The sequence below is a fragment of the Caenorhabditis elegans genome, chromosome III (genome assembly GCF_000002985.6).
Source record: "Caenorhabditis elegans chromosome III".
Lineage (NCBI taxonomy): Eukaryota > Metazoa > Nematoda > Chromadorea > Rhabditida > Rhabditidae > Caenorhabditis > Caenorhabditis elegans.
The window spans coordinates 11,790,261-11,813,358 of record NC_003281.10 but is presented as its reverse complement, the minus strand read 5'-3'; the positions used below and the strand labels follow the sequence as shown (position 1 = coordinate 11,813,358).

Sequence of the window (23,098 nt, the reverse complement as noted above, 5' to 3'; positions counted from 1 at the left end):
CCGGAAATTACAAAAGTTGGAAATTGCCGGAATCGCCGGCTGTCAGAAATTTCGAAAATTGGCAATTGTTGTTATTGTCCGAAAATTTCAAAAGTCGGCAACTGCTGATATTGTCGATTGCCGGAAATTTTGAAAATTTCAATAATCGGCAACTGTCGGGTTTGCGGATTGGCGTAAAACTCAAAAATTTACAACTGCCATAATTACCAAAACTCGGAAATTTCGAAAATGTCGAAAATCGGCAATTGTCAGAATCGCCGGAAATTTCGAAAAACAGGCTGTTGCCGGAATTGCCAATTTCTGGGAATTCTAAAAATTTACAAAATGGGCAACTGCTGGAATTGCCGATTGCCTGAAAATTCCAAAATTTACAATTGCCATAATTTCCAAAATACAGAAATTTCAAAAATATCGAAAATCGGCGATTGCCGGAATTGCCGGAAATTTCAAAAAACAGACTATTGACGAAATTACCAATTTCCAGAAAATTCGAAAATAGGCAATTACAGCTACTGCCTATTGCCGGAATTTCCGATTCACCCTCCCCCCATTTTCTACGTTCTTGCATAAAAATCAAGTTATATATATGAAATTCGAAATTAACGATAGGAAAATATTATTCCATTCAAAAATAAAAACATGCATTCAATTCTAACAAGAAGTATACTAAACATAGGGAAAAGATCACAAAAGTTCTATGAAACCTAACTTCGAAAACATATGACATCATGAGAGACCTTCAGGAACAAATGCGCCGAGTAACTTCCGATGTGGAAGGCCAATGAATTTTCCGGAATGAACTTTTGATAATTTATGCTTGCGTAGTTTTTGTAGGTGACCTAGAATTAGAACATCAAGTGTTTAGTCTTACTAAAGCTGAATAACTCACAATCAGGATCCTAGAAAAATAGAAGGATCAAAATTCATACAGGGGCTGCCTGAAAAAAGCCTGCCTGAAACATGCCTTTCTCTTTTTTTATATTTTTACGTGAATTTACACATTTCTAATTCTCTAATTTCTATCAATTTGATGGAAATAAAGCCAAGGCGCGGATTTTAGGCAGGCGGAGGTCCTCTTAAGGTCAAGCAGGCAGGCTTTTTAACGCCTACATGGAAGCCCTAAATACAACAACAATAACGTGAATAGTCATAACAGGTTGGATATGAAACATAAATAGAGAAACGGAGAGTGAAGTGAAACAGAGAATGTGTAGGCATTGCGACAACGACAACACCGCCCCCACCTTGTCGTCTCGCCTGTCTCCGGTAGAAGAAGATAATTGGCGAGGTTCGGATGACAGGGGGGAAAAGGCAGAAACGACGACGAAGACGACGACACAGTCTCGGGTAATTCGATTTTGTATTGGGAAACGAATTGAATCGCATTGCAATGACCATGCTTTGCATGTTTTTTCGCGCGCAATTGTTCCGTCGGGAATAATCATCGCATGGTACTGTAGAGAAAAGTAATGGGTGTGGCGGCAGCGAGGAGGCCACTTTGCTTCACAGATTTTGTTGATAGAAAATACATGAGAGAGAGATGGTGGAGGGTTTGTGTCTGGAAAATGAAGAAGCGCTCTGAAACTTCCGAATTCAAGTTATACCCGTGTTTTGAAGGATTTCTTGTTTATTGGTTTTGAGTGACTTTTAATGAAAATCGGGGAAAAAATATCATGGCCGAATCTAGGACTCTATAACGTATAATCTGATTAAGATAACTTCAGTCTGGTAATTATAGTCTCTGTTTAATTTTTCTTGCCATTGTTAATACGAAGAAAGTAGGATGTAAGCTGGCCGGCGCGAGGCAGGTTGTGCACCTGAACAGCAAACAATTTTTCCGGCAAATCGGCAGATTGCCGGAATGAACAATTTCCTGCAAATCGGTAAACTGACCAAATGTCGATATGCCGAATTTGCTGGAAAAACAGCGATTGGTGAAAATTTTCGGAAAATTGTGGGTTTGCCCATTTTTTTTCTGGAAATTTCAGAATTTCAATTTTAAACGACAAAATTGTACACAGAAAATATAAGAAAACGTCTAAGGAAAACAATTTCAAACAGGCACAGTTATAAGTGTTTTCGTTCTATAAAAAAATCCCTCTAAAACCTCCGGCAAATTTATAATCGGCAATCGGCAAACCGGCAAATTACCGGAATTAAACATTTCCGGCAAATCGGCAAACCAGCAATTGCGAAAAATAGAAAAAATTTCCGGCAAATGGGCAAATTGCCGGATTTTAAAATTTGTCGGAAAATAAATTTGCCAAACGACACACATTTCAGATTTTTTCTCAATTTTCAATAACATAATGAACTTCTCAAAAACTTCATTTCTAACCGGACAACCAAATAAATACAATTGCAAATATTTACAACTCGAATTCCAATTTTAACCCCAGAATGGGTATCCACCAAATCCACCAAACGGCATGCCATAGCCTCCAAAAAACGGACGGTGCCATCCCAACCCCCACGGGCGGTGAAATCCCCAACCGAATGGACGATGCCATCCCCAAGGCCCCCATCGACGAGTGCGGATGTGTCTGAAAATAATTTTGAAATGGACGCTAAAACACAAAAAGCAAGAAGCAGCCGACAAACCATGAGCCCAGAAAGGTGTTTACCCGTAATATGTCGTGACCCATCATGTGTCGGCCGCTACAAAACTCACGGCGTTTGACTAGCTTCCACTTTTGTCCACGTCAGTGCATGATCTCCAACTTTCTCCTTTAGTGTTGCTGGAGCACAAAATGCTCCAAATACAAGAAGAAATACTAGTAATACTGAAAGCAAATGCATTCTCAAAAAGTCTTATTGTCTGGGACCTTATATAGCCATCAAAGGCGGGGTTGAAACATTTGTGTAGTTTGTGCGTGAACATTCTAGAACATGCAGATTTGCAGGTAAATAAAAAGAAATCACATAGGTAATCAAAAACTTCCTATAAATAAGAAATGACGTGAGGTCAGAATCCTTGTGACTTTCAAAAATGTCCTTTGATGTAAATTCGGCAAACTCGATGATTACCGCAACATCGATAAAACATTAGATCAATTTGAAGTAAGGAAAATATGGACAAAGTCTAGACACGGAAGGTTAACTGTGGGAAACAAGAAAATTGAATAACTTTGTTTGTTGACTTTTAAAAGGTTAAGTTGCTGAAATTCAAAAAAAAAACCAGGCAAAAATAAAAGACAACCGCTTAAAAAACTTAAAAAATGATTTTAGGTTATCAATATAGTTTTTAAGGTATATAAATGAGTACAACTCAAAACTAGGGGTTCTGCCAAAAAACTTTCAACTGTCAAAATATTGTCCATATTGTTACCTACATAGTTGTAGTGACAAAAAACAGCGGACATCTCGCGAGTCCATGTCTAACTTTTTTTTTTTGAAAGCCCTGCACAATTCCGGGCCGAGGCGTTTCCATGAAAAAATATTTTAGTGCCTCACGAATTTTTTTTCAGCTAAAAACAGGTTGCAAACCGTGGGGGGGGGGGTAATTTTTTATTGCTAGAACTTCAAGTTTTTGAGTAGTACTCACTGAATAATCATTTAAAAACAAAAAAAAAACCTGAAAACCTCAAAGCAAATAGAATATTGGCCGGTACTGTATATGTCTAGTTAGTGGGGAACCCTAGGGCTGTATAATTTCAAAAGGCACCACATTACAATGCAATTGACAATTCTCAGATTTTTGTTCTCAATTTACAATAGCATAGTGTGCTAAACACTTTATTTCCAACCAAAAAACCAAATAAATACAGTATAAAATATGTGCATGTTGAATAGAATCATTAACGCCAGTACGGGTAGCCACCATATCCACCAAATCCACCGTATTCACCATATCCACCATATGGCATTCCATATCCTCCGTAATACGGTCGGCGCCAACCCCAACCCCATGGACGGTGATATCCCCAACCGTACGGACGGTATCCCCAACCACCATAGTATCCCCATCGACGAGTACGGATGTGTCTGAAAATGATAAAAATAAACGCTAAAAAACAAAAAGCAAAAAGCAGCCGACAAACTATGGGCCCAGAAAAGTGTTGACCCGTAATATGTCGGTCGCTTTGCCCACGATGTGTCGGCCGCTACAAAACTCACGGTGTTTGACTAGCTCCCACTTTTGTCCACGTCAGTGCATGTTCTCCAACTTTGCCCTTTAGGTTTGCTGGAGCACAAAATGCTTCAAATACAAGCAGGCATAGTAGTACTGAGAGTTTATTCATTTTTTAAAAGTCTTATTGTTTAGTTTTTCTCAAGGACCTTATATATAACCATTATAGGCGGGGTTGAGACAGTTGTGTAGTTTGTACTTTTAAAAGTTTCGTTACCATTGTAGATTAGCATGCAGATTCTGATCAGAGGGGTAAATATGTAGCAATTACATATCTGAAAACTTCCTGATTGCGGCAACTTAAAGTGAAAAAAATGATGTTTAGACATGGAAAATTTACATCTCAAAACAAGACAATTAAAAACGACTGTTTGTTTTTAAAAGGTTAAGTGTCTGAAATTGAAAAAATAACTGGAGAAAAATGAAAGACCATTGCTTTAAAAAAAATGAAGAGGAAAATGAGGACCCAAGAGCTGTGTAGTTTCAAAAACATTTCACATTGACACCTAGCCGGTTCCATGAAGACTTTAAAACGCCTGCCTGATTGACTTTAAGGCGACCTTCGCCTGCCTCTCGAACTGCGCCTCATGCTAAAACAAACTTGAACTTTTGTTTGTTTTTTAATTTATAGTCAGGCGTCAGGCCCTGAAATCGAGCCTGCCTACTATGGAAGCCCTATTGACACCACATGCTTTTGAACAGCTAGTTTCCGAATTTCAGATTTTTTCATGTTTTTTATTTACAATAACATAATGCGTCAAAAACTTTATTTCTAACCCTACAACCACATAAAATTACAACTTGGATACAACTTTTCATCCCCAGAATGGGTATCCGGTAGTCGGTATGCCATACCCTCCGAAACCCCATGGTCGGGCGAATCCCCAACCTCCATAGTATCGACGAGTCCGGATATGCCTGAAAATTATAAAAAATGAAAACTAAAGTATAACACGGCCCGGCAAGCCGTACGCGTTTTTGCCTTCTTTTAGTTTGTCTACCGTATACCTGAACGTTTGGGCGCGTCTATCTCAAAAACGGTTAATCCAGTTTTTTGTGATGCATATAAAAAATGGCCGAAAATAAATTCTAAAATTTTGGGACCAATGCTTTTTTTTTGTTATCACGCGCCCAAACCTAGTCTACACTCAAATTATCAGTAGAGCGCATTTGAATGGATGTACCACTTGCCGGGTCGTGTATAATCAAGGATCTTGTACACAGGCCCTACTCATTACCCCGTAAATGTCGGCCGCTATCTTAGGAGGAAAAGAAGGAAGCAGCGGTCTTTTACCCAAGAGGTGTCCCATCAGGTGTCGGCCGCTACAAAACTCACGGTGTTTGACTAGCTTCCACTATTGTCCACGTCAGCGCATGTTCTCCAACTTTGTCCTTCAGTTTTGCTGGAGCACAAAATGCTCCAAATACAAGCATACATACTAGTAATACTTATGTTCCGGCAGGCAGGCAGGCAGGCAGGTAGGCACCTACATGGAAGCCCTATTTCTGGGGAGTTAGAAAAATGGTGAAAAGCAAAAAATGTAAAGCAAAACAAACTTTTATTTTCAACAGCAAAACGTTTTGTTATTTTTTGCCGTCAAATCATATATTTCCCAGTTTTTTCCTAACGTTGGCTCACTGTTTCTCAAAAAATGTAATTCCAAATTCGAAATTTAAAAATTGCAAAAAATTACAGCCCAGAGGGATCACCACCAGGCAGTGTACCTGAATCCCAGATCCGCAGTGCATAGCACTTGAAGAACGGATCGTCCTTTAATCCTTTAATCCTTTAAAATTAAAGTTTTCCATACCAAATTGCCGTTTCTTTTGTGGGTTTGCCCATTTTTCTGGAAATTTCGGAATTTTAATTTTAAACTACAAAATTGTACCTATACATCTATCTTGAAAAATCAGTGAAATCTATGAAAATATCGGCAAATTGGCAAACCGGCAAATTTCCCAAAATGAAAATTTCCTGGAAATTGGCAATTTGCCGGAATTGAAAGTTTCCGGTAAATCGGTAAATTGACAAAATTGCCGGAAGTGAAATTTTCCGGCAAATTCGGCAACCGGCAATTTGCCGTAATTGAAAGTTTCCGACAAATCGGCATATCGACAATTTGCCGGAATTAAAAATGTCCGGCAAATCGTCAATTGCAGCCCACCCTTTCTATGTATCCAAGAATTCTGATCGTTTGATTTTAATCTATATAGTGGAAAATCCCAAATGTATAGTGCTCGCTTAGAAATCACCAAAACCAAACTTCTAATATCTATTCTTCTCAAAAACAAATAATATACATTTCCTCTCTCCCATTGTCCCTTGACAATAATCAACCGCCCATCGTTCTCGCATCTCCTCTTCGGGTTATTTGTCGCTAATAGCAACCTGCAATATATAATCCGTGCGTTGTTCCTAACCTCATTTCTTTTAAGCTCATTCACTATAGATGAGTGATGTGTATCGTGTTGGGGAAGATGCTACGAGTGAGAAGAGCCTCGTCATGACACCGGATACAAATCCACAACATGCCTATGTTGCTAATTATTTGTGGTGAGTATTATACTTTAAACCCTTTTCATATAAAATAAAAATAAAAAAATAAAAAATAAATCCTACTCCATAAAATTTCCAGGTTCTTCTTCATCAAGGATCGAAAATTCCACATTGCCGCCTTTTTCAAAGAAACCCCAGAAATCGAATACCAGTCATCCGTAAAAATATGGTTCAAGGATGAGCATTTTAGCTATTACGAGAGATCAGAGCCATTTCCATTTGAAGAAAAATGCGAGGATACTTATGATATTGAGTATCTAGACTGGACTTCAATAGAGGTCACATTCAAGGTAACGAAGTTATACGGTGAAGAGTACATTGGTCCAGCCGATAAAGAATCTGAAAACGAGGATGGTTTAATTGTGAACGTTGCCAATCAGAAGATATTTCTCTGTATGGAGGTAACAACTCATCTACTGACACTAGCTGTAAAACCTCTTCCAGACAATTGTCTCAAACTCGGAAGTGTTCAACAAGCTCCGCGACAGCTCCTCCGGCATTGAGATCACCTTGCTCGATGTGGATCCAGAGGTGTTTCTCGAGATGTTACGGGTTCTGAACCCTCCGCATAAGCGGATATCACGTAAGTTACAATTGGACTAACAAGATTAAGCTTAACTCTTAAATAATAAAAAGGGATTAGGTATTTTTTAGATTGGAGGCGTTTGCAGATAGTTGTTAGCAAGATGTGTGCAAAAATTGAATAAGAACAAAGTGCATAAGGTTGAGAAATTTTGGTGGAAGAATATATAGATTTAAAAACAAAAAAAAAATTTTTAAGCATTCTTGTAGGCGTGTATTTTGTGTATCACCTCTCAGTTTGATCTTCAAAAATTGTTGAAATATTAGAGTATGAAAAAAATTAGAGTTTGAAGCAAATTGCCGGTTTGCCGATTTGCCGGAAATTTTTATTAAAAAAAAAATCGTTTGCTGCCTAATATGATTTTTTTTTTAAATGCATTTACCAGCTCCGCCGAGGCAAACGATTTTTGTCGGAATTGAGATCTTTGGCAAATCAGCAAATTTAGATCTCAGGCAAATTCGGCAAATAGTCGTAATTGGGATCTCCGGCAAATTGCCGGAATAGAAAACTCCGGCAAATCGGAAAAACGGCAAATTGCTGAAATTGACAATTGCCTGAATTGAGCTCTCCGGCAAATTGGCAAATTGCCGGAATAGAGATCACCAGCAAATTGACAAATTGGCAAAATGCCTGAATGGAAATTTTCCGGCAAATTGCCGATTTGCCGGAAAAACGGCAAGTGCCGAATACTTTCGGCAAATTGTGGTTTTGCACAGTTTTTTTTTGGAAATTTCAGAATTTCAATTTAAATCGGCAAAATTGTACGCATCCTATGAATGTTCCTACATCTATTTTGGAAAGTAAGCAAATTCTATGAAAATATCTAAAAGTGTTGCCGTCTTATAAAAAATCCCTCTAAAAATTTCCGGCAAATAGATATCAGGCAAAGGGCATATCGGCAAATTGACGGAACTCGCATTGCCGGCAAATCGACAATTTGCCGGAGTTGGAAATTTCCGGCAAATCGACAAACCGGCAATTTGCCGATTTGCCGAATTTGCCGACTAAAAAATTGCCGAACTTGCAGTTGCCTTTGCCACCCATTCCTGTTTCTAATAATACATTAAATTGTAAATTTTCCAATTGATTTTCCAGGATTCTACTTCACTGAATTCCTCCTTCTCGCATGCCGCTTTCGAATGTATCGCCTTCTCGTCTTACTTGACGATTTCTCGAGAACAGATGAATATGATAAAAATTGGATAACCCGCCACTCTTGGAAAAAGTTTCAGTTAATTCTCCAAGAAGATCCGAGTTTTTCCATTCAAGTTCTGGAAAGTTTCCGGGTGAAAAGGAGAATGGAAAAACCAGTGAGACGAGTCAAAATTCGAGATCCAGAAATTCAAAGTGTTCATCTTCTTGATGATAAAAAATCGTGGTTTGGAGAAGCTTGCGAGTATTTTGCGTTCAATAAGTCCAAACTTATATTCACAATTTTGTCGATTTGGTTTCTCGAACACGTGTTTATTTTTACATGGAAGTTTGCTCAAATCAAAAAACCATCTTAGTTTGAATTGAACAGTGATAAATAATTTATATTGAATTTTTTGAAAACGATGTAAAAAACTGTAGAGTTACTAATGACAAGTAGCAGCCGACATCTCACAGGTTTGCACCAAAATTAGCAGGAGACATTTTTCAAGCAGTTCAAATATTTTTTAAAGATTCTTTCAGACCTTGATAATAATTACAATTTTTAATGAAACATTGAATTTTATTGTGTTGTTATGAAAATAAAAACAGTAGAAAGTGAGTAAATTTTAAAAATATTAAGATCAAAGTTTTGAATGCAAGAGAGAGAGAGAGAGAAGAAAATGTGAATTAAAAATGAAGAAAAGCTTGTGGGAACCCAAAATTCTGAGAATGCGTACTGCGCAACATATCTGACGCGAAAAATATCTCGTAGCGAAAACTACAGTAATTTTTTTAATTAATACTGTAGCGCTGGTGTCGATTTACGGAAATCATTTTTTAATCGACAAAATATTAAAAGAAAACACTGTCATAATTCGAACTTTTTTTTCTCTGCAAATTCGGCAAATCGACAAATTGCCGGAAATTTTCAATTCCGGCAATTTGCCGTTTTGCCGGAAAATTCCAATTCCGCCAGTTTGCCGATTTGCCGGAAATTTCGAATTCCAGCAATTTGCCGTTTCGCCAGAAATTTTCAATTCCGGCAACTTGCCAATTTGTCGATTTGCCGGAATTTTCCTATTCCGGCAGTTTGCCGTTTTGGCAGAAATTTTCAATTCCGGCAATTTGTCGATTTGCCGGAAATTTCCAATTCCGGCAATTTGCCGTTTCGTCAGAAATTTTCAAATCCGGCAACTTGCCAATTCGTCGATTTGCCAGAAGTTTTAAACTCCGGCAATTTGCCGATTTATTTATTTATTTCAATACGATTCCATATGAATCGTGTCATTAGAAAAGAGTACAAAAATAATACACATAATTGGCAATTTGCCGGAAAATTTTAATTCCAGCAAAATGCCAAATTGCCGATTTGCCGGCAAATTTTAATTCCGGCAAAATGCCAAATTGCCGATTTGCCAGAAATTTTCAATTCCGGCAATTTGCCGATTTGCCGGAAAAAGTCGTTTGCCGCCCACTCCCTGCCGTAAATCGACACCAAAGTTTTCGCTACGAGATATTTTGCGCGTCAAATATGTTGTGTAATACGCATTCTCAGAATTTAGTACTCCCGGAATATTGAGGTGAGCTATTTTAATACTCAAAAACTCAAAAAAAAATCGGAAAAATGGAAATAATAAATCCAAAAATCAAAAAAAAACCCGTCCGAAAAAAACCCCAAAATTTGATGATTCTTCCACTAAAAAATCGATTTAAATCTATCTCCTGTGATGATGATGATACTTCCTTGGATGAATATACTCCTCATTCTGCTTCGATGAGCCCGAGGAAATGGTTCGTTTGTCCTAAAACAATTTCTAAATCAATTAACAAAATAAGAAAATGCGTTCTTTCTAAACTACTTACATATACCTGATCGTTGCGCTCTTCGCTCATATCCTCCTCGTCTTCTTCTATCATATCGTCGTCGAAATCCGACTCGGATTCTGACGACTCATCGCGGACTGCAAATTTGGTAGAAATAAATTTTAGGGATCATTTAAGGAAAAACTTAGAAATTACTTGAAACCGAGTATCCGAATAGGAATATTGCATGTTTTGCAATTTCACGAGACAACTCAAACGGCCGAGCTGAAATGAATAAGGACGACACATAAGCAGAAGCATACGACAAACACGATTAGGCTATTTTTTTAAGTAACTGAAAACTGAAGTAGCGCCAGTGGGGAAATTAACCAATTATCATAGTAAAACTTTTCAAAAATTTTTGAAAAATTTATATTTAAATATATTGGTAGTCAAAAAGTGGCCTTTACAGAATTTTTGCCATTTTTTCGAGGAAACTATAGCAGTGTTTCAATGCCGTTTGACAATTTTGTTTGTCTACAAATACAAAAATTTTCATTTTTGGCAAATTGCCGATTTGCCGGAAATTGTAAATTCCGGCAATTTTCGGAGTTGCCAATTTGCCGGAAATTTTAAATTCAGGCAGTTTGCGGGTTTGCCGATTTGCCGGAAAAATATCGTTTGCCGCGCACCAGTAGATCATAATTTTTTATGATCAACGACTTCCAAAAAAGTGACTAATAGTAAAACAGAGAATTTTCCACATTTCAAATTTCAAAAAATTGTATAAAATTTACAATTTTTGAATAATTATTTTACTATGATATTTGGTCATCAGAAATTTTCGTTTTCGGCAAATTGCCAGTTTGTCAATTTGCCGGAAATTTCAATTCCGGCAATTTGCCGATTTGCCGGAAATTTCAATTCCGGCAATTTTAATTTTCAGCAAATTACGGGTATGGCGACTTGCCGAAAATTTTCATATAAGACAAATTGCGGATTTGCCAATTTGCCGGAAATTTTCACATCCGGCAAATTGCGGAATTGCCAGAAATTTTCAATTCCGGCAACTTGCCGATATGCCAGAAATTTCAGTTCCCTCATATGACCAATTTGCCGAAAAAAAATCGTTTGCCACGCATCCCTAAGTAGATCATAAATTTGTTCTAAATTTTCTTGAAAAAATTGGCAAAACCTGCGAATTTTCCAAATTTTTAAATTTCAAAAAATTATATAGAATTTAGAATTTTTCAAATAATTTTTTTAATATGATATTTGATCATTTTGGTGTCGTAGCTATGTTTTGAGACAATTTTTCCACTGGCGCTCTCCATTTTCTATTGCTATAATCAATCTATATTCATTCAAAACCACTCACCAAGAATCCCAATTTTCTGCCCGAGCCATCTCGCCTTTTGTACAACATCGTCTTGCATTAACTTGAAGCACATCGCTAAAATATACTTAATTTTCTTTAAAATCCAGCGTATACCTTACCAATAAGAGCCATTCCAAACAGCAGATAAAGCGCACAAACTACAAGTTTCTCCTGGCTCCCTTCGTCAAGAGCCTGACCAGGTACGATGTCTCCAAAACCAATTGTACTGGAAAAATATAGTTTTTTTTTGATTAAAAAACTGTTAAATTACAAACCTCAAAGTAATAAAGCAATAATAGGCACCATCAAATCCATTCCAATTCTCCCACCAGGAGAACAGCCAAGCTCCGCCAGAAATGAACGCGAAGACGATGCAAATACCAACGCTGACAGGCATTTTCTCCTGGTTTCGGTGACCCTGAAATGAAGAAACACGATGAGAAGGCACGAGAATGCCTGCCTGCCTACAGGAAATATCCTTGAAGCCTCATAATGAAGCCTTATAACCTAATAAGCCGAATTTGCCGAGCACGGCAAATTTCAAAAAAGTACATTTGCCGAATTTGCCGAGCTCCGAAAAGCAGGGGTGTGCGGCAAATTTGCCGAATTCGCCGAATTTGCCGTTTGCCGAGCTCGGCAAATTTCAAAAAAGTAGATTTGCCGAATGCTCAGCAAGTTTCGAAATTTGCCGCACACATCAAAATTTTGTCAATAGAGTTTTGACCAAAACTATTGATTTTGTCCCCAAAAATTTAGTAAAATGGCACAAAATTGAGTTACTTTTATACTTGAGCAGACACACTACACGGAACTTATTCAGAAACTAGATTTTTGTTCAGAACTCAGTAGTTTTGGTGCTCCAAAAAACATCAAAAAATGTCACATTTTTTGGAGTTTGTTAAGCACGGCAAATTTGCCGAATTTGCCGTGCTCGGCAAATATTGGAGAAAGAGATTTGCCGAATTTGCCGATCTCGGCAAATTTTGAGATTTGCCGAACACCCCTGGTATGTGTATAAACCAAAACTTACATTTCTCCTCAACGAATGCAATGACATTTCATCTGATCTTTCAGATCGATCCGATCGATAGCTTCTTCCATCAATATCCCGCAATCTTCTCGATGTACTACTATCCATACTTGGCTGCTTATGATTTAACGAGTTCATCATCATCATTTCCTTTTCCCTCAATTCCCGTGCGGAATTGTTCCTTCTTGGTGGCTTCTGCATATCCTCATCGTCGGTCAGTGACATCTAAAGCATACTTAGTTTAATCTGAGTTCAATCTCTAAAAACACATACGCTAGTTTCCTCTGTCTTGTCGGGATCCGACTTGACATCCTCATCTCTGGTCCTCGAGATTATGACGTTTGGAACTGCTGCATCGTCTCGACGGGGTTTTCTGGTCACCAGGTCGTGGAACGCGGCGGCCGAGCCACCGTAGGCTTTCAGGTCGACAACTCCTTCATCGGGTTGGTGTTGGGCACGAACAAGAAGGCCACCTAGGAATGTTTAAAGAATTTTTCTGAATCGTTTTTGTTCTCGTCTCTTGTCCAGAGTGATGGTAACATTTGCCGAAAATTTTCATTTCCGGCAATTTGCCGATTCGCCTTTTGCCAAACATCAATTTGCCGGAGGTTTTTAGATAGATTTTTTATAAGACGGAAACACTTAAAACTGTGCCTATTTGAAATTAAAATTGAAACTCTGAAATTCCCAGGAAAAAAAATGTGCAACGAAAATTTTCCGGCAAATTCGGCAAATCGGAAATTTGCCGGTTTGCCGATTTGACTGAAACTTTCAATTCCGGCAATTCGCCGATTAGCCGGAAATTTCAAATCCGGCAATTTGTCGATTTGCCGGAAATTTTTAATTCCGGCAATTCGCCGATTTGAAGGAAAAAATTGTTTGCCGCGCACCACTGAGTGGATCATAATTTTTTTGTTGGGTCAACGACTCCCAAAAAGTGATAAAAACTGAGAATTTTCCAAATTTCAAATTTCGAAAAAATCATATAAAATTTAGAATGTTTTAAATAATTTTTTTTGCCGATTAAATATGAAATTCTAAAATTTCCAAAATAAAATGTGCAACGAAAATTTCCGGCCGGCAGTTGCCGTTTTTCCGGCAAATTCGACAAATCGGAAATTTGCCGGTTTGCCGATTTGCCGGAAACTTCAAATCCGTTAATTTACCGTTTTGCCGAGGTGCTTGAAATTTTCAATTTCGGTAATTTTCCGATTTGCCGGAAACTTTTAAAAATAATTAAAAAATTTAAAAAAAACCTCTGTAACTACAATTTCATCCCGATATCTCCAAAATTAAGAAAAAAAGAACAAAATGTTTCCAAAAATTCCCATTTTTTCGTTCGAAAAGCATCAAAGTTGCAGGGTTCAAATTTCATAGAATATGGAAAATGATAGAAAATGAATTTCCTCACCTTTATACTCCCTCGCAGGACTCTCACTAACTGCATGCCTTCCCCTTCTGCTCCGCTTCTCATCCGTATACAACTGCTCCATATTGATCGCAGTATTCGACTTTTGCAAGTGCGCTCCTCTGAAACTTCTGAAAAATGACTAGGACGTGTACAATAAACTCAGAAAACTGAATGCAAAGCTGTACCGTTTTGGTTGTGGGAAGTTCGGTAGTCGAGGCATCGTCCCATTTGGGCTTCGGGATTGAGTGCTGATTTTTCGACGGCCGGGTAGAGACATCGTGTCGAATCGAGGAGGTTGTACGGGTTGGGTGTTGGTTGAGTCGTACCTGAGTTAAAATATTATGGAAATTTGATTGTTCCTACAATTAGGTGGGATGTTATGGGGGGACGTCCTCTTGATCTACATGGGCAGCAATTGGCATTTCGACAAGTCAATTCGTCAAATTGCCGGTTTGCCGATTTTCCGGAAATGTTGCTTTTCGGCAAATTGGCAATTTGCCGTTTGCTAGACATCGAGTTGCCGGAAGTTTTTTGAGGGATTTTTTATAAAACGGAAACACTTAAAACTGTTCCTTTTTGAAATTAAAACAAAAAAGTGCAAATCCACAATTTGCCGAAAATTTTCGGCAAATCCGGCAAATTCGGCAAATCTGCCGTGCTAGGCAAACGGCAAATTCGGTAATTTTGACGAACTCGACAAACGGCAAAATTGAACGGCAAGTTCGGCAAATTTGACAAGCTCGGCAAACGGCAAATTCGGCAAGTTTGACGAGCTCGGCAAATAGCAAATTCGGCAAATTTGACAAGCTCGGCAAATAGCAAATTCGGCAAGTTTGACGAGCTCGGCAAACGGAAAATTCGGCAAAATTGCAGAGCTCGGACAAATCCGGCAAATCCGGCAAATTTGCCGCACACCCCTGGTGTGCATTAAAGTGTGGAAAAATTGGAGCATCATCAAGCTTCAGAACTCACCTATTAAAACTCCTAACCGACTTCGTATCATTACTCCTCGTCCTTGACCTATTCAATGACGCATGCCGCCGAACTGTATTATATCTCTGATTGCTCCGCGAGCTCTGAACCCTTCGCACATTCACCGCGGCATTCGGATGATAACGGAAGCTTAGAGCCGCCCGCCGAACTCTTCGTCGATTCTTTTGCCAGCGGCAATAGGCACAACAAAGCTTGAAGTAGATGTAAGTGAAGACCTGGAAAAGGAGTTGTCAGGCTTAATCTGCAAAAAAAAGTTTTCAGGTACCTGAGCAAGTGTCTCCGCAATATTTGCTAAACATAAGAGCATCAATGGTATTCCAAGAATCGAGTAGAGGATTGTCAGCAGTCGACCAGTGTCGGTTTTCGGACAAATGTGGCCGTAACCTATAAATAAAACCTAAATTTCATATCATGAAAATAAGTTCCCTGAGTTCAAACATATTTAAAACCAATTTCCCATAACCGAGAAAAAAGGAAAGAGTTGTTCCCAAAATCCCTAGACGCTATATTTCTTCTTTCTTTCCCGCTCATCAATTCTCACTCAAAAATGTTTCCCATCGGAACGTTGGGCTCTTGTGACGTATCAGAACACGAGTTTCCAGAAGATCAGTTTTTTTGCATTATGATAGAAAAGGTTAAGTAGATCACAGTAAATATGTGGTTTTAATGAGACATCTAAAAATAGGGTCTGTTTGGAGACACCAAAACTACTCTCAAGGGAGGCGCAAAAAACAGCATGTCTTGAAAAAATGAAGATAAAGGAAATATTATGAAAACATTCAAACCAGGCGTCGGCGGAAAACGGCAAATTTGGAGCTTGCCGAAATTGAAAATTTTTGGCTAACGGCGAAATGTTTCGAAATGAAAATGTGGGTTTGCACATTATTTTTTCAGGAAATTTTTATAAATTTTTAATATATTTTAATCGGCAAAATTGTGCATATCCTATCATCTATCTTGAAATTGAAAATTTCCGGGAATCGGCAAACCGGCAAATTGCCGGAATTGAAAATTTTCGAAAAATCGGCAAATTGTCGGAATTAAACATTACCGGCAAATCGGAAAGTTGCCGGAATTGAAATATTTCAGCAAATTCGGCAAATTGGCATATTGCCGGAACTGAAAATTTCAGGCAAATCGGCAAATTGCCGGTATTGAAAATTTACGGAAAATCGGCAAATTTCCGAAATTAAAATTCCCGGCAAATCGGCAAATTGTCAGAATTGAAATATTTCAGCAAATCGGCAAATTGCCGGAATCGAAAATTTCCGGCACCTCGACAAACCGGTAAATTGCCGAAATTGAAAATTTCCGGCAAATCAGCAAATTGCCGGAATTCAAAATTTCCGGCAAACCGGCAATATGCCGGAATTAAACATTTCCGCCAAATCGGCAAATTGCCGGAATTCAAAATTTCTGGTAAATCGGCAAATTGCAGGAATAAAAAATTTCCTGCAAATCGGCAATTTGCCGTAATTGAAAATTTCCGGCAAATCAGCAAATTGCCGGAATTCAAAATTTCTGGTAAACCGGTAATAAAAATTTCCGGCAAATCGACAAATTGCCGAAATTGAAATTTTCGGCAAATCGGCAAATGGCTAGAATTCAAAATTTCCGGCAAACCGGCACTTGACCGGAATCGAAAATTTCCGGCAATTTCTGCCCACCTCTGATTCAGACTAAGGTTTTGTCGTATGTCAATTACTTTCCAAATCTTTGAGGAATTTGAAAATTAGTCTTGCTGTCTCTAAAGTGGGTTTCTATTTAAAAAAAAACTATGAATCAAATGGTTATTCTTTTTTTAGAAGTTTCGAAAAATTATATATTATACAATTTCAAGTGAACTCACCAATTGTTGTAAAAACTGTGATAGAATAGAGAAGTGCGCCTGAGAATGTCCATTGGAAGGTGGGTCGTTCTTCGTCATGTTCATCGTATCCTTAAAATTCTCAAATTTTGAAAATGTGCCTACTAGCCTTATTTGGTACCTTCAAAGTTCATTGCATGCACCAGTAGCATCTCAAATTCTTTTAGCGCCCATTGAGATTCATTTTTGACAGCAGTTTCTTCAATGACATTTTTTCGATTAATAAATCGATAAATGTCATCAACAACCTTAAATTCAAAAATTAATTTGAAAAAATTAAAAAGTCAAAATACCTTAAGTGAAGCGTTCTTCACTTTTCCCTGTAATCCCAGCTCATAAGGATATTCCACTGCCTGAAACATAAATGCTCCGGCCACTGCATACAGAGCCACCAGAAAACATAATCCGACATGAGTGATTGTGAATATTGTCGCCTGAATTATAATAATAAAATATTTAAACACTATTTTATATCATTATTTTTTCCATCAATATGAACTCTCGAAGATTGGAAAAATTTTTTATCGAAAAAGAAATATTTAAACACTACTTTATATTAAAAAGTACATATTAATCTGAACTTCAACTTTCGAAAATTTTTTAAAAAATCAAGGAGTCACTTACAGATTTCACAAAAGTTGTAAATTTCAGACAAAACGATCTGACTTCGTCTCTCATTTTCAGTCGTCTATTTGACTGCCATCTGTGGTATCTGAGGGAATGATTCTGAAAATAGAAAATTTTGGATTTTAAAATTTTTTGCAAAAGAGGAAAAGAATTTGAAACCGCATAAATAATTAATAACGGGCCTCGCAAGGAATGTACCGTATTCCCTCATTTAGTATTGCACCACCATTGCTCAACTTTGACAGCTTATATCTCAGTTGGCGTTTGTTTTATTGAAAAATTGTCAACTGACAAAACATTTGTTATACGTTTTTCTATATATTTGCACTGCAAATATATACAAATTTTGCAGTTGAAAATTTATTGCTATTTTTTTTTAATAAACCGAGATATATCCTTCTAAAGTAAAGTAGTTGGGTGAAATACTATTAGAGGAAATACGGTATTGCAGCTCACTGTTAGACTTTTCAGTTTGAAAATTTTGAAATGTGTAAACGGTCTGATTTTTAAAAATTTGTTGGCTGAAAAATTTTGTCATATACAGGGCTTTCATGGTAAGCAGGCGCGGTTTCAGGGCCTGACGCCGGGCTTTCGTCTTTTTGTTGTTACATTTTTACATGAATTTATAAACTTCTAATTTTTGCGCCTGCTTTCACAAAGACGCTCAGTTTTCAACATACAGTCCATTTTAAAACCTGATCAAAATGAACCCATTGCAACTTTATCCGGAGTTAAACTGATAAAAATTTTTAAAAAAATGTATAGCAACATGTTGCTAACTGAAGAATTTTTCGCTAACTAATCAGAAAATTAGTTGCAAATGTTTAAACAACTCTAGAAAAACATACACATAAGAAAGTGAAAAACTTCTAGTAAAGTTTCACAAAAAATTAAAATGAAGAAAAAAAATCGAACGTTCTGGATATACTGATCGAACCTAAAGATGGTGGGATACGAAACAAAACTTTTTGGGGGAATGGAGAAGATGGGATAAAATAGAAGAGACGGGAGAAGACGTTTGCGTGTATCCGCTTGTGTTGTGGTTTATCTTTTTTGCACATAAAAGAGAGAGAGAAACAGAAAGAGATACAGAGAGTTTGTATAAAGAAGCTCCCAGCTTTCTGGGGTTTGATAGACGACAACAAGAAGACGTTGGTGGTGGTTGTAGGAAAGACGACATCTTCGGGGCCTCAAAAGTGCCTCTTCGAAACGACGACACCCCAACAAGTCCCCAAGGGCCGCCCGGAAATGCGCCGCGCGTCGCTTCCTTCTCGGAATGTTTGGTGGCAGGGTGCAGCAGCAGCAGCGGCTTCGACTGAATTTGTTTGTATGGGGGATATTTTGAAACAACGTTTATCTTTGACAATAAGGAACAAACCGAGATTCGTAGCAGGGGTGGCCGGCAAAAATCGTCAAATCGGCAAATTGCCGGTTTGCCGATTTTTTGGGAATTCTCAATTCCGGCAATTTGGCGGTTTGTCGGTTTGCAATTTGCCGAACATAAATTTGCCGGAAGTGTTTAGAGGGATTTTCTTATAAGACGGAAACACATGAAACTGTGCCTTTTTGAATTTTTTCCCCCCGTTTTCTTTAGATATTTTCATAGAAATTGCTTACTTTTCAAGTTTAGGAACATTCATAGGATGCGTACAATTTTGCCGATGAAAATTGAAATTCTGAATATTCCAAAAAAAAAAAAGTGCAAAACCACAGTTTGCCGAAAAATATTTAATTCTGCCAATTTTCTGATTTGCCGGAAATTTCCATTCCGGCAATTTGCTAATTTGCCGATTTACCGAAAAAAAAAACTGACGAAAACGCCAAACTTTCCGAAAATCTTGAAATTCGGCAAATACTGAAAATGCCTGACTGCCGATAATATTGAAATTTGGAAAATGTCAAAAATTCCTACATGACTAAAAAAAAAAGGAAATTCGGCAAATGCCAAAAATTTGGAAAATGCCGAAAATACCTAAGTGACTGTCTAGGAAACTGACAAACCCGACAAATTTGGCCAGTTTGCAATTTTGAAATTTTCAGCGCTTCGCAAAATCGGGAGTTTTGCCACACAATAATTTTTGTTTAAATTTCAAAAAAATTGTGGGAAATTTTGTGATTCTTATGATAGTGGAAGTTTGAAAAATATAAAAATTGTTGCTATAGTTTCTAGTAACTCTGACAAAAAATTTTTGAATTTTTTACAACAAGGTTTCTTCAGTTTAAAATAAGAGTGAACAAAATTTAAAATTACACAAAGTTTGAAAAAAAATTAAACTTTCATAAATTGGGTCTAAAAATCGACAAGGAACAAGGGAGTCTTTTATTTCTAAGAAAGAAGTATCATCCATTGAATTGTCTGCAGAGAAAAGAGCAACTCAATTTGGAGCACATGTCCATACGATTTGCACGCTCGCCGACAATGAGGTCAAAAGTTGGGTGGACATGGTTTCTCTGTGTTTTTGAGAGAAAATGAAACATTTTATTTTAAAAAAATACAAAACTTACTCAGGTAAATTTATTGTAACTTTAAAAAAACGCGGTTTAGAATTGGATGCGAGTTAATTTACTAACAAAAAGAGCAGTATTTTTTGATAATTGTAGCTAGGGCTCCCAGCTGAGTGAGGCGCAAAATGCGGGCCTCACGCCGTCGCCGCTGTGTGTTTGCAATGAAGTGTGAAAAGTTGGTTATTTAGAAGCGGCCGACACGTTCGGGGTTCCGCGCCGCACTATACATTCGGATACACTTTGTGGCCGGCGCAGGCGTCGTAGAAGCAGCCGACATTTCGCAGGTGGCAATGTGACCCGCGAGCTGTCGGCCGCTACTTTTCTCATATACGTCGAGCCTCAGCGTTTCAGTTTTAGATGTTCGCAGATTCATAACAGCTTTTTCATATAAGCTTTTCAAAATTGGTGTTTCTCAGGAGCTCTGCCGAGCTGTGAGCTCATCTAGATAACTTTCTTATCCTACTTTTTTGAAAAAAATCCAACAAAATTGCCCCCAGGCGGGATTGAACCGCCGACCTTCTGTTTACGAGACAGACGCTCTGCCACTGAGCTATACGGGCGTCCAATAAACCGGTATTTCTTGCATTTAAAAGACCTCCGGGAGCTGTGTGAAGAGACGCAGACATTGGAGCGGCGCCAGTGAAAAATGAGTCTTGGGGAATGCAGAAAACTGCCCCGAATTCGAGGAAGTTTGGCAAAACTAATAAAAATTATTGTTGAAACAATATTTAATAGGACTCACCACGACATGGATTAAGCTAGGAAGCACGTAGAGATATTCCTAATTAAGAATGATCTAAGGCTTGATATTTTTGAAACCAACATATCTCCAAAATTGAAAAAACGCTATAAAAAAGTTGTCAACTATCAAAATGTAGAACATAAAATTTACAATTTTTGGATAGTTTACAACTTTAATAACAATTTAGTTACGCAAGTTTAAAACAATTTAAAAATGTTCGCGTCAAAAATAAAAACAATTGTTATCGCAATGGTCAATCAATAAATCATCAAAATCAATAAATCAATAGAAAGAAAATAAATTCATTAATTGATAATTCACACTTCAAAGGGATCAATTTGAATTGAAAACGAAATGAGTTCAAATTCTCCGAATTCTTCAAATCCTGCTGCAACAGATGCTCCAAAGGTAAGTGGAAATTCAGATGATTCTTTAAAATGCCTCTACCTTTTCAGAAAACTTCCGTTGAACCGGGTTCGGAAGCCAACAATTGGCATATCACGGAGGCCGATGAGAAGGGATTCAAGTTGACCGATATGATCAAGAAACTTCTGAAGCCTGTATTCTCGAAAGCCATTATGTTTGATGTAAGTAAAGGAGACTCTATACCGGCCTGCCTGCTTCACCTGTGCCTGCCTACATGCCTTCCCATTGCCTATCTGAATCATCCCTGCATATTTACCTGCCTGCCTCATACCTGCCTAAATGTTTAACCACTGCATTCCTACCTATTCTCTACCTGCACCATCCCTGCGTTTCTAAGCGGTTGCCTGCCTACCTACCCACGCCCCTGCCTGTCTATTTGCCTCCATGCCTACCTACGTTCCTAATGTCTTTTTTTCAGGAAAAAGAGATCCATGTGCTGTTGACACGTGTCTTCAAGTACTACACATCTCCACCGAACAAGAAAACTGCACCATCTGCTTCAGCATCTGCAACCACATCTATGAGCCCTCCAAAACCGGCTGCAAATGCTCTTTTGGAACTTCAAGCTCCGATCAACATTTGTGGAGATACCCACGGGCAGTACAACGACTTGCTTCGTATTTTCAATGTAAGTCCTTACCTGCCTGCCTACCATACCAACTGCATGTGTGCTAAGCTGTTCTATATGTTCCCTTTCAGGCCTGCGGAGCAGCGACAAAAACTCAATACCTCTTCCTCGGGGACTACGTGGATCGTGGAGGTCACTCATTGGAAGTCATTATGCTTCTCTTCTCACTCAAATTGGCAATGCCCAGAAAGATGCATTTGTTGAGAGGAAATCATGAGTTGAAGGCCATCAACAAGTAAGCACATGTTAGTAGATCTGACACAAAATAATCTTATTGGTAACAGAAACTACGGCTTCCACGCGGAGCTCAAGAAGCGTTTCCAAAGGGAAGAAGTGTATGAATCGGTTTACAATCACTTCAATCAAGTCTTCTCGTATATGCCCCTGTGTGCAATCGTCTCGAAGCGTATTCTCTGCATGCACGGAGGGATTTCTCCACATTTGAAGTCTCTCGATGATATTCGTGCAATCCCATTGCCACTGGAAACTGCAAAGACTCATGTGAGTTTCCGTCAAAATGCCCGACTTGATCGGAATATCGATAGTCTGCGCTTCTTTTCATCTTAATACCATTTCAGCCTCTCGCTTGTGACTTGCTGTGGGCAGACCCTGAAAAGGATGCCAAAGGCTTTGAGCCCAACAAGATCCGTGCAATCTCGAACGTCTTTGGAAAGAAGGAGGTTGATGATTTGTGCAAGAGATTGGATATCGATTTGATTGTCAGAGCTCATCAGGTTGGTCTTTTTACTAGTTCTATTTGTGCTCTATTAACTATAAATATTCTCCAGGTGGTCGAGTACGGGTATGCATTCTTCGCTGATCGTCGCCTCATCACTGTCTTCTCGGCATCTCGTTATCAAATTGAGCTCTGCAATTATGCAGCTGTTGTGGTGGTCAACAAGATGCTCGAACTTAGCTTTGTTCAGCTCAAACCCGAAGATTTCGAAGTTCGACGTGATGAGTGCGAGGAGAATGCCAAGGATCAGACGACTTCAAATGTTCCTCATTGAGTTTTTGGCTGTCTGAATTTGAATAAAGTGTTTTTGGGGGAACTTGGGAATAGATCACACTTTTTTAAAAATGGTTAACAATTTTTTACGTGACGTCATTCCTGTAATACCAAGATGACCTCCAATTTTCCACTATATCGTGTGTCCCCCGTTCTTCACGCCACGTGGCAATTCGGAAAATATTGTGAAAAGGAGAGGCATACGTATGTACCAGAAAACCTATATCTTCCAAATTTGGAAGAATGCTCTGGAATAGTGCTTGCGGTACGGTTAAA

General features: G+C 38.3%; 6 protein-coding genes and 4 non-coding genes across 11 annotated transcripts; 4 read left to right on the top strand and 6 right to left on the bottom strand.

Moving 5' to 3' along the window:
* Window positions 1-2,313: 2,313 nt before the first annotated feature.
* On the bottom strand, window positions 2,314-2,803 carry C18D11.6 (Glycine rich superfamily member). The gene is made up of 2 exons (NM_001026006.8): window positions 2,672-2,803; window positions 2,314-2,543 (listed from the first exon to the last, which is right to left on the bottom strand). The coding sequence occupies exons 1-2, from the start codon at window positions 2,797-2,799 to the stop codon at window positions 2,390-2,392; spliced, it is 282 nt and encodes a 93-aa protein (NP_001021177.3). The 5' UTR covers window positions 2,800-2,803; the 3' UTR covers window positions 2,314-2,389.
* Window positions 2,804-3,797: 994 nt separating this feature from the next.
* C18D11.9 (uncharacterized protein) lies at window positions 3,798-4,241 on the bottom strand (the record flags this gene model as incomplete). The annotated part of the gene is made up of 2 exons (NM_001083168.2): window positions 3,798-3,984; window positions 4,117-4,241. The coding sequence occupies 2 exons, from the start codon at window positions 4,239-4,241 to the stop codon at window positions 3,798-3,800; spliced, it is 312 nt and encodes a 103-aa protein (NP_001076637.2).
* Window positions 4,242-4,879: 638 nt separating this feature from the next.
* Window positions 4,880-5,641, bottom strand: C18D11.10 (uncharacterized protein). The gene is made up of 2 exons (NM_001268212.3): window positions 5,466-5,641; window positions 4,880-5,047 (listed from the first exon to the last, which is right to left on the bottom strand). The coding sequence occupies exons 1-2, from the start codon at window positions 5,561-5,563 to the stop codon at window positions 4,945-4,947; spliced, it is 201 nt and encodes a 66-aa protein (NP_001255141.1). The 5' UTR covers window positions 5,564-5,641; the 3' UTR covers window positions 4,880-4,944.
* Window positions 5,642-6,563: 922 nt separating this feature from the next.
* C18D11.7 (BTB domain-containing protein) lies at window positions 6,564-8,806 on the top strand. The gene is made up of 4 exons (NM_001026007.6): window positions 6,564-6,683; window positions 6,766-7,087; window positions 7,131-7,269; window positions 8,365-8,806. The coding sequence occupies exons 1-4, from the start codon at window positions 6,580-6,582 to the stop codon at window positions 8,775-8,777; spliced, it is 978 nt and encodes a 325-aa protein (NP_001021178.1). The 5' UTR covers window positions 6,564-6,579; the 3' UTR covers window positions 8,778-8,806.
* A 1,309-nt stretch (window positions 8,807-10,115) lies between these two features.
* twk-39 (Potassium channel domain-containing protein) lies at window positions 10,116-17,611 on the bottom strand (the record flags this gene model as incomplete). Of its 2 annotated transcripts, NM_001083170.3 has the most annotated exons (16): window positions 10,119-10,205; window positions 10,267-10,364; window positions 10,423-10,491; window positions 11,585-11,659; window positions 11,704-11,810; window positions 11,860-12,002; window positions 12,615-12,839; window positions 12,888-13,087; window positions 14,026-14,144; window positions 14,211-14,351; window positions 14,998-15,233; window positions 15,284-15,402; window positions 16,868-16,957; window positions 17,007-17,133; window positions 17,179-17,319; window positions 17,510-17,563. In NM_001083170.3, 16 exons carry the CDS (start codon window positions 17,561-17,563, stop codon window positions 10,119-10,121), a joined length of 2,031 nt encoding a protein of 676 aa, NP_001076639.1. The 2 variants fall into 2 exon arrangements, with proteins under 2 accessions (NP_001076638.1, NP_001076639.1); NM_001083169.2 differs by lacking the exon at window positions 10,423-10,491 and having other exon boundaries at window positions 10,116-10,205; window positions 17,510-17,611.
* Window positions 17,612-18,639: 1,028 nt separating this feature from the next.
* Window positions 18,640-18,784, bottom strand: C24H11.12. The gene has a single exon (NR_052773.1). It is a non-coding gene; the product is annotated as an Unclassified non-coding RNA C24H11.12 (non-coding RNA).
* Window positions 18,640-18,784, top strand: C24H11.11. The gene has a single exon (NR_052774.1). It is a non-coding gene; the product is annotated as an Unclassified non-coding RNA C24H11.11 (non-coding RNA).
* Window positions 18,785-20,500: 1,716 nt separating this feature from the next.
* C24H11.13 lies at window positions 20,501-20,578 on the top strand. Its single transcript, NR_052772.1, has one exon. It is a non-coding gene; the product is annotated as an Unclassified non-coding RNA C24H11.13 (non-coding RNA).
* On the bottom strand, window positions 20,506-20,577 carry C24H11.t1. Its single transcript has one exon. It is a non-coding gene; the product is annotated as a tRNA-Thr (tRNA).
* A 435-nt stretch (window positions 20,579-21,013) lies between the features above and the next one.
* C24H11.2 (Serine/threonine-protein phosphatase) lies at window positions 21,014-22,862 on the top strand. Its single transcript, NM_067127.3, has 7 exons — window positions 21,014-21,167; window positions 21,215-21,346; window positions 21,604-21,813; window positions 21,885-22,048; window positions 22,098-22,314; window positions 22,392-22,547; window positions 22,602-22,862. Exons 1-7 carry the CDS (start codon window positions 21,114-21,116, stop codon window positions 22,821-22,823), a joined length of 1,155 nt encoding a protein of 384 aa, NP_499528.1. The 5' UTR covers window positions 21,014-21,113; the 3' UTR covers window positions 22,824-22,862.
* The last annotated feature ends 236 nt before the right edge of the window (window positions 22,863-23,098 follow it).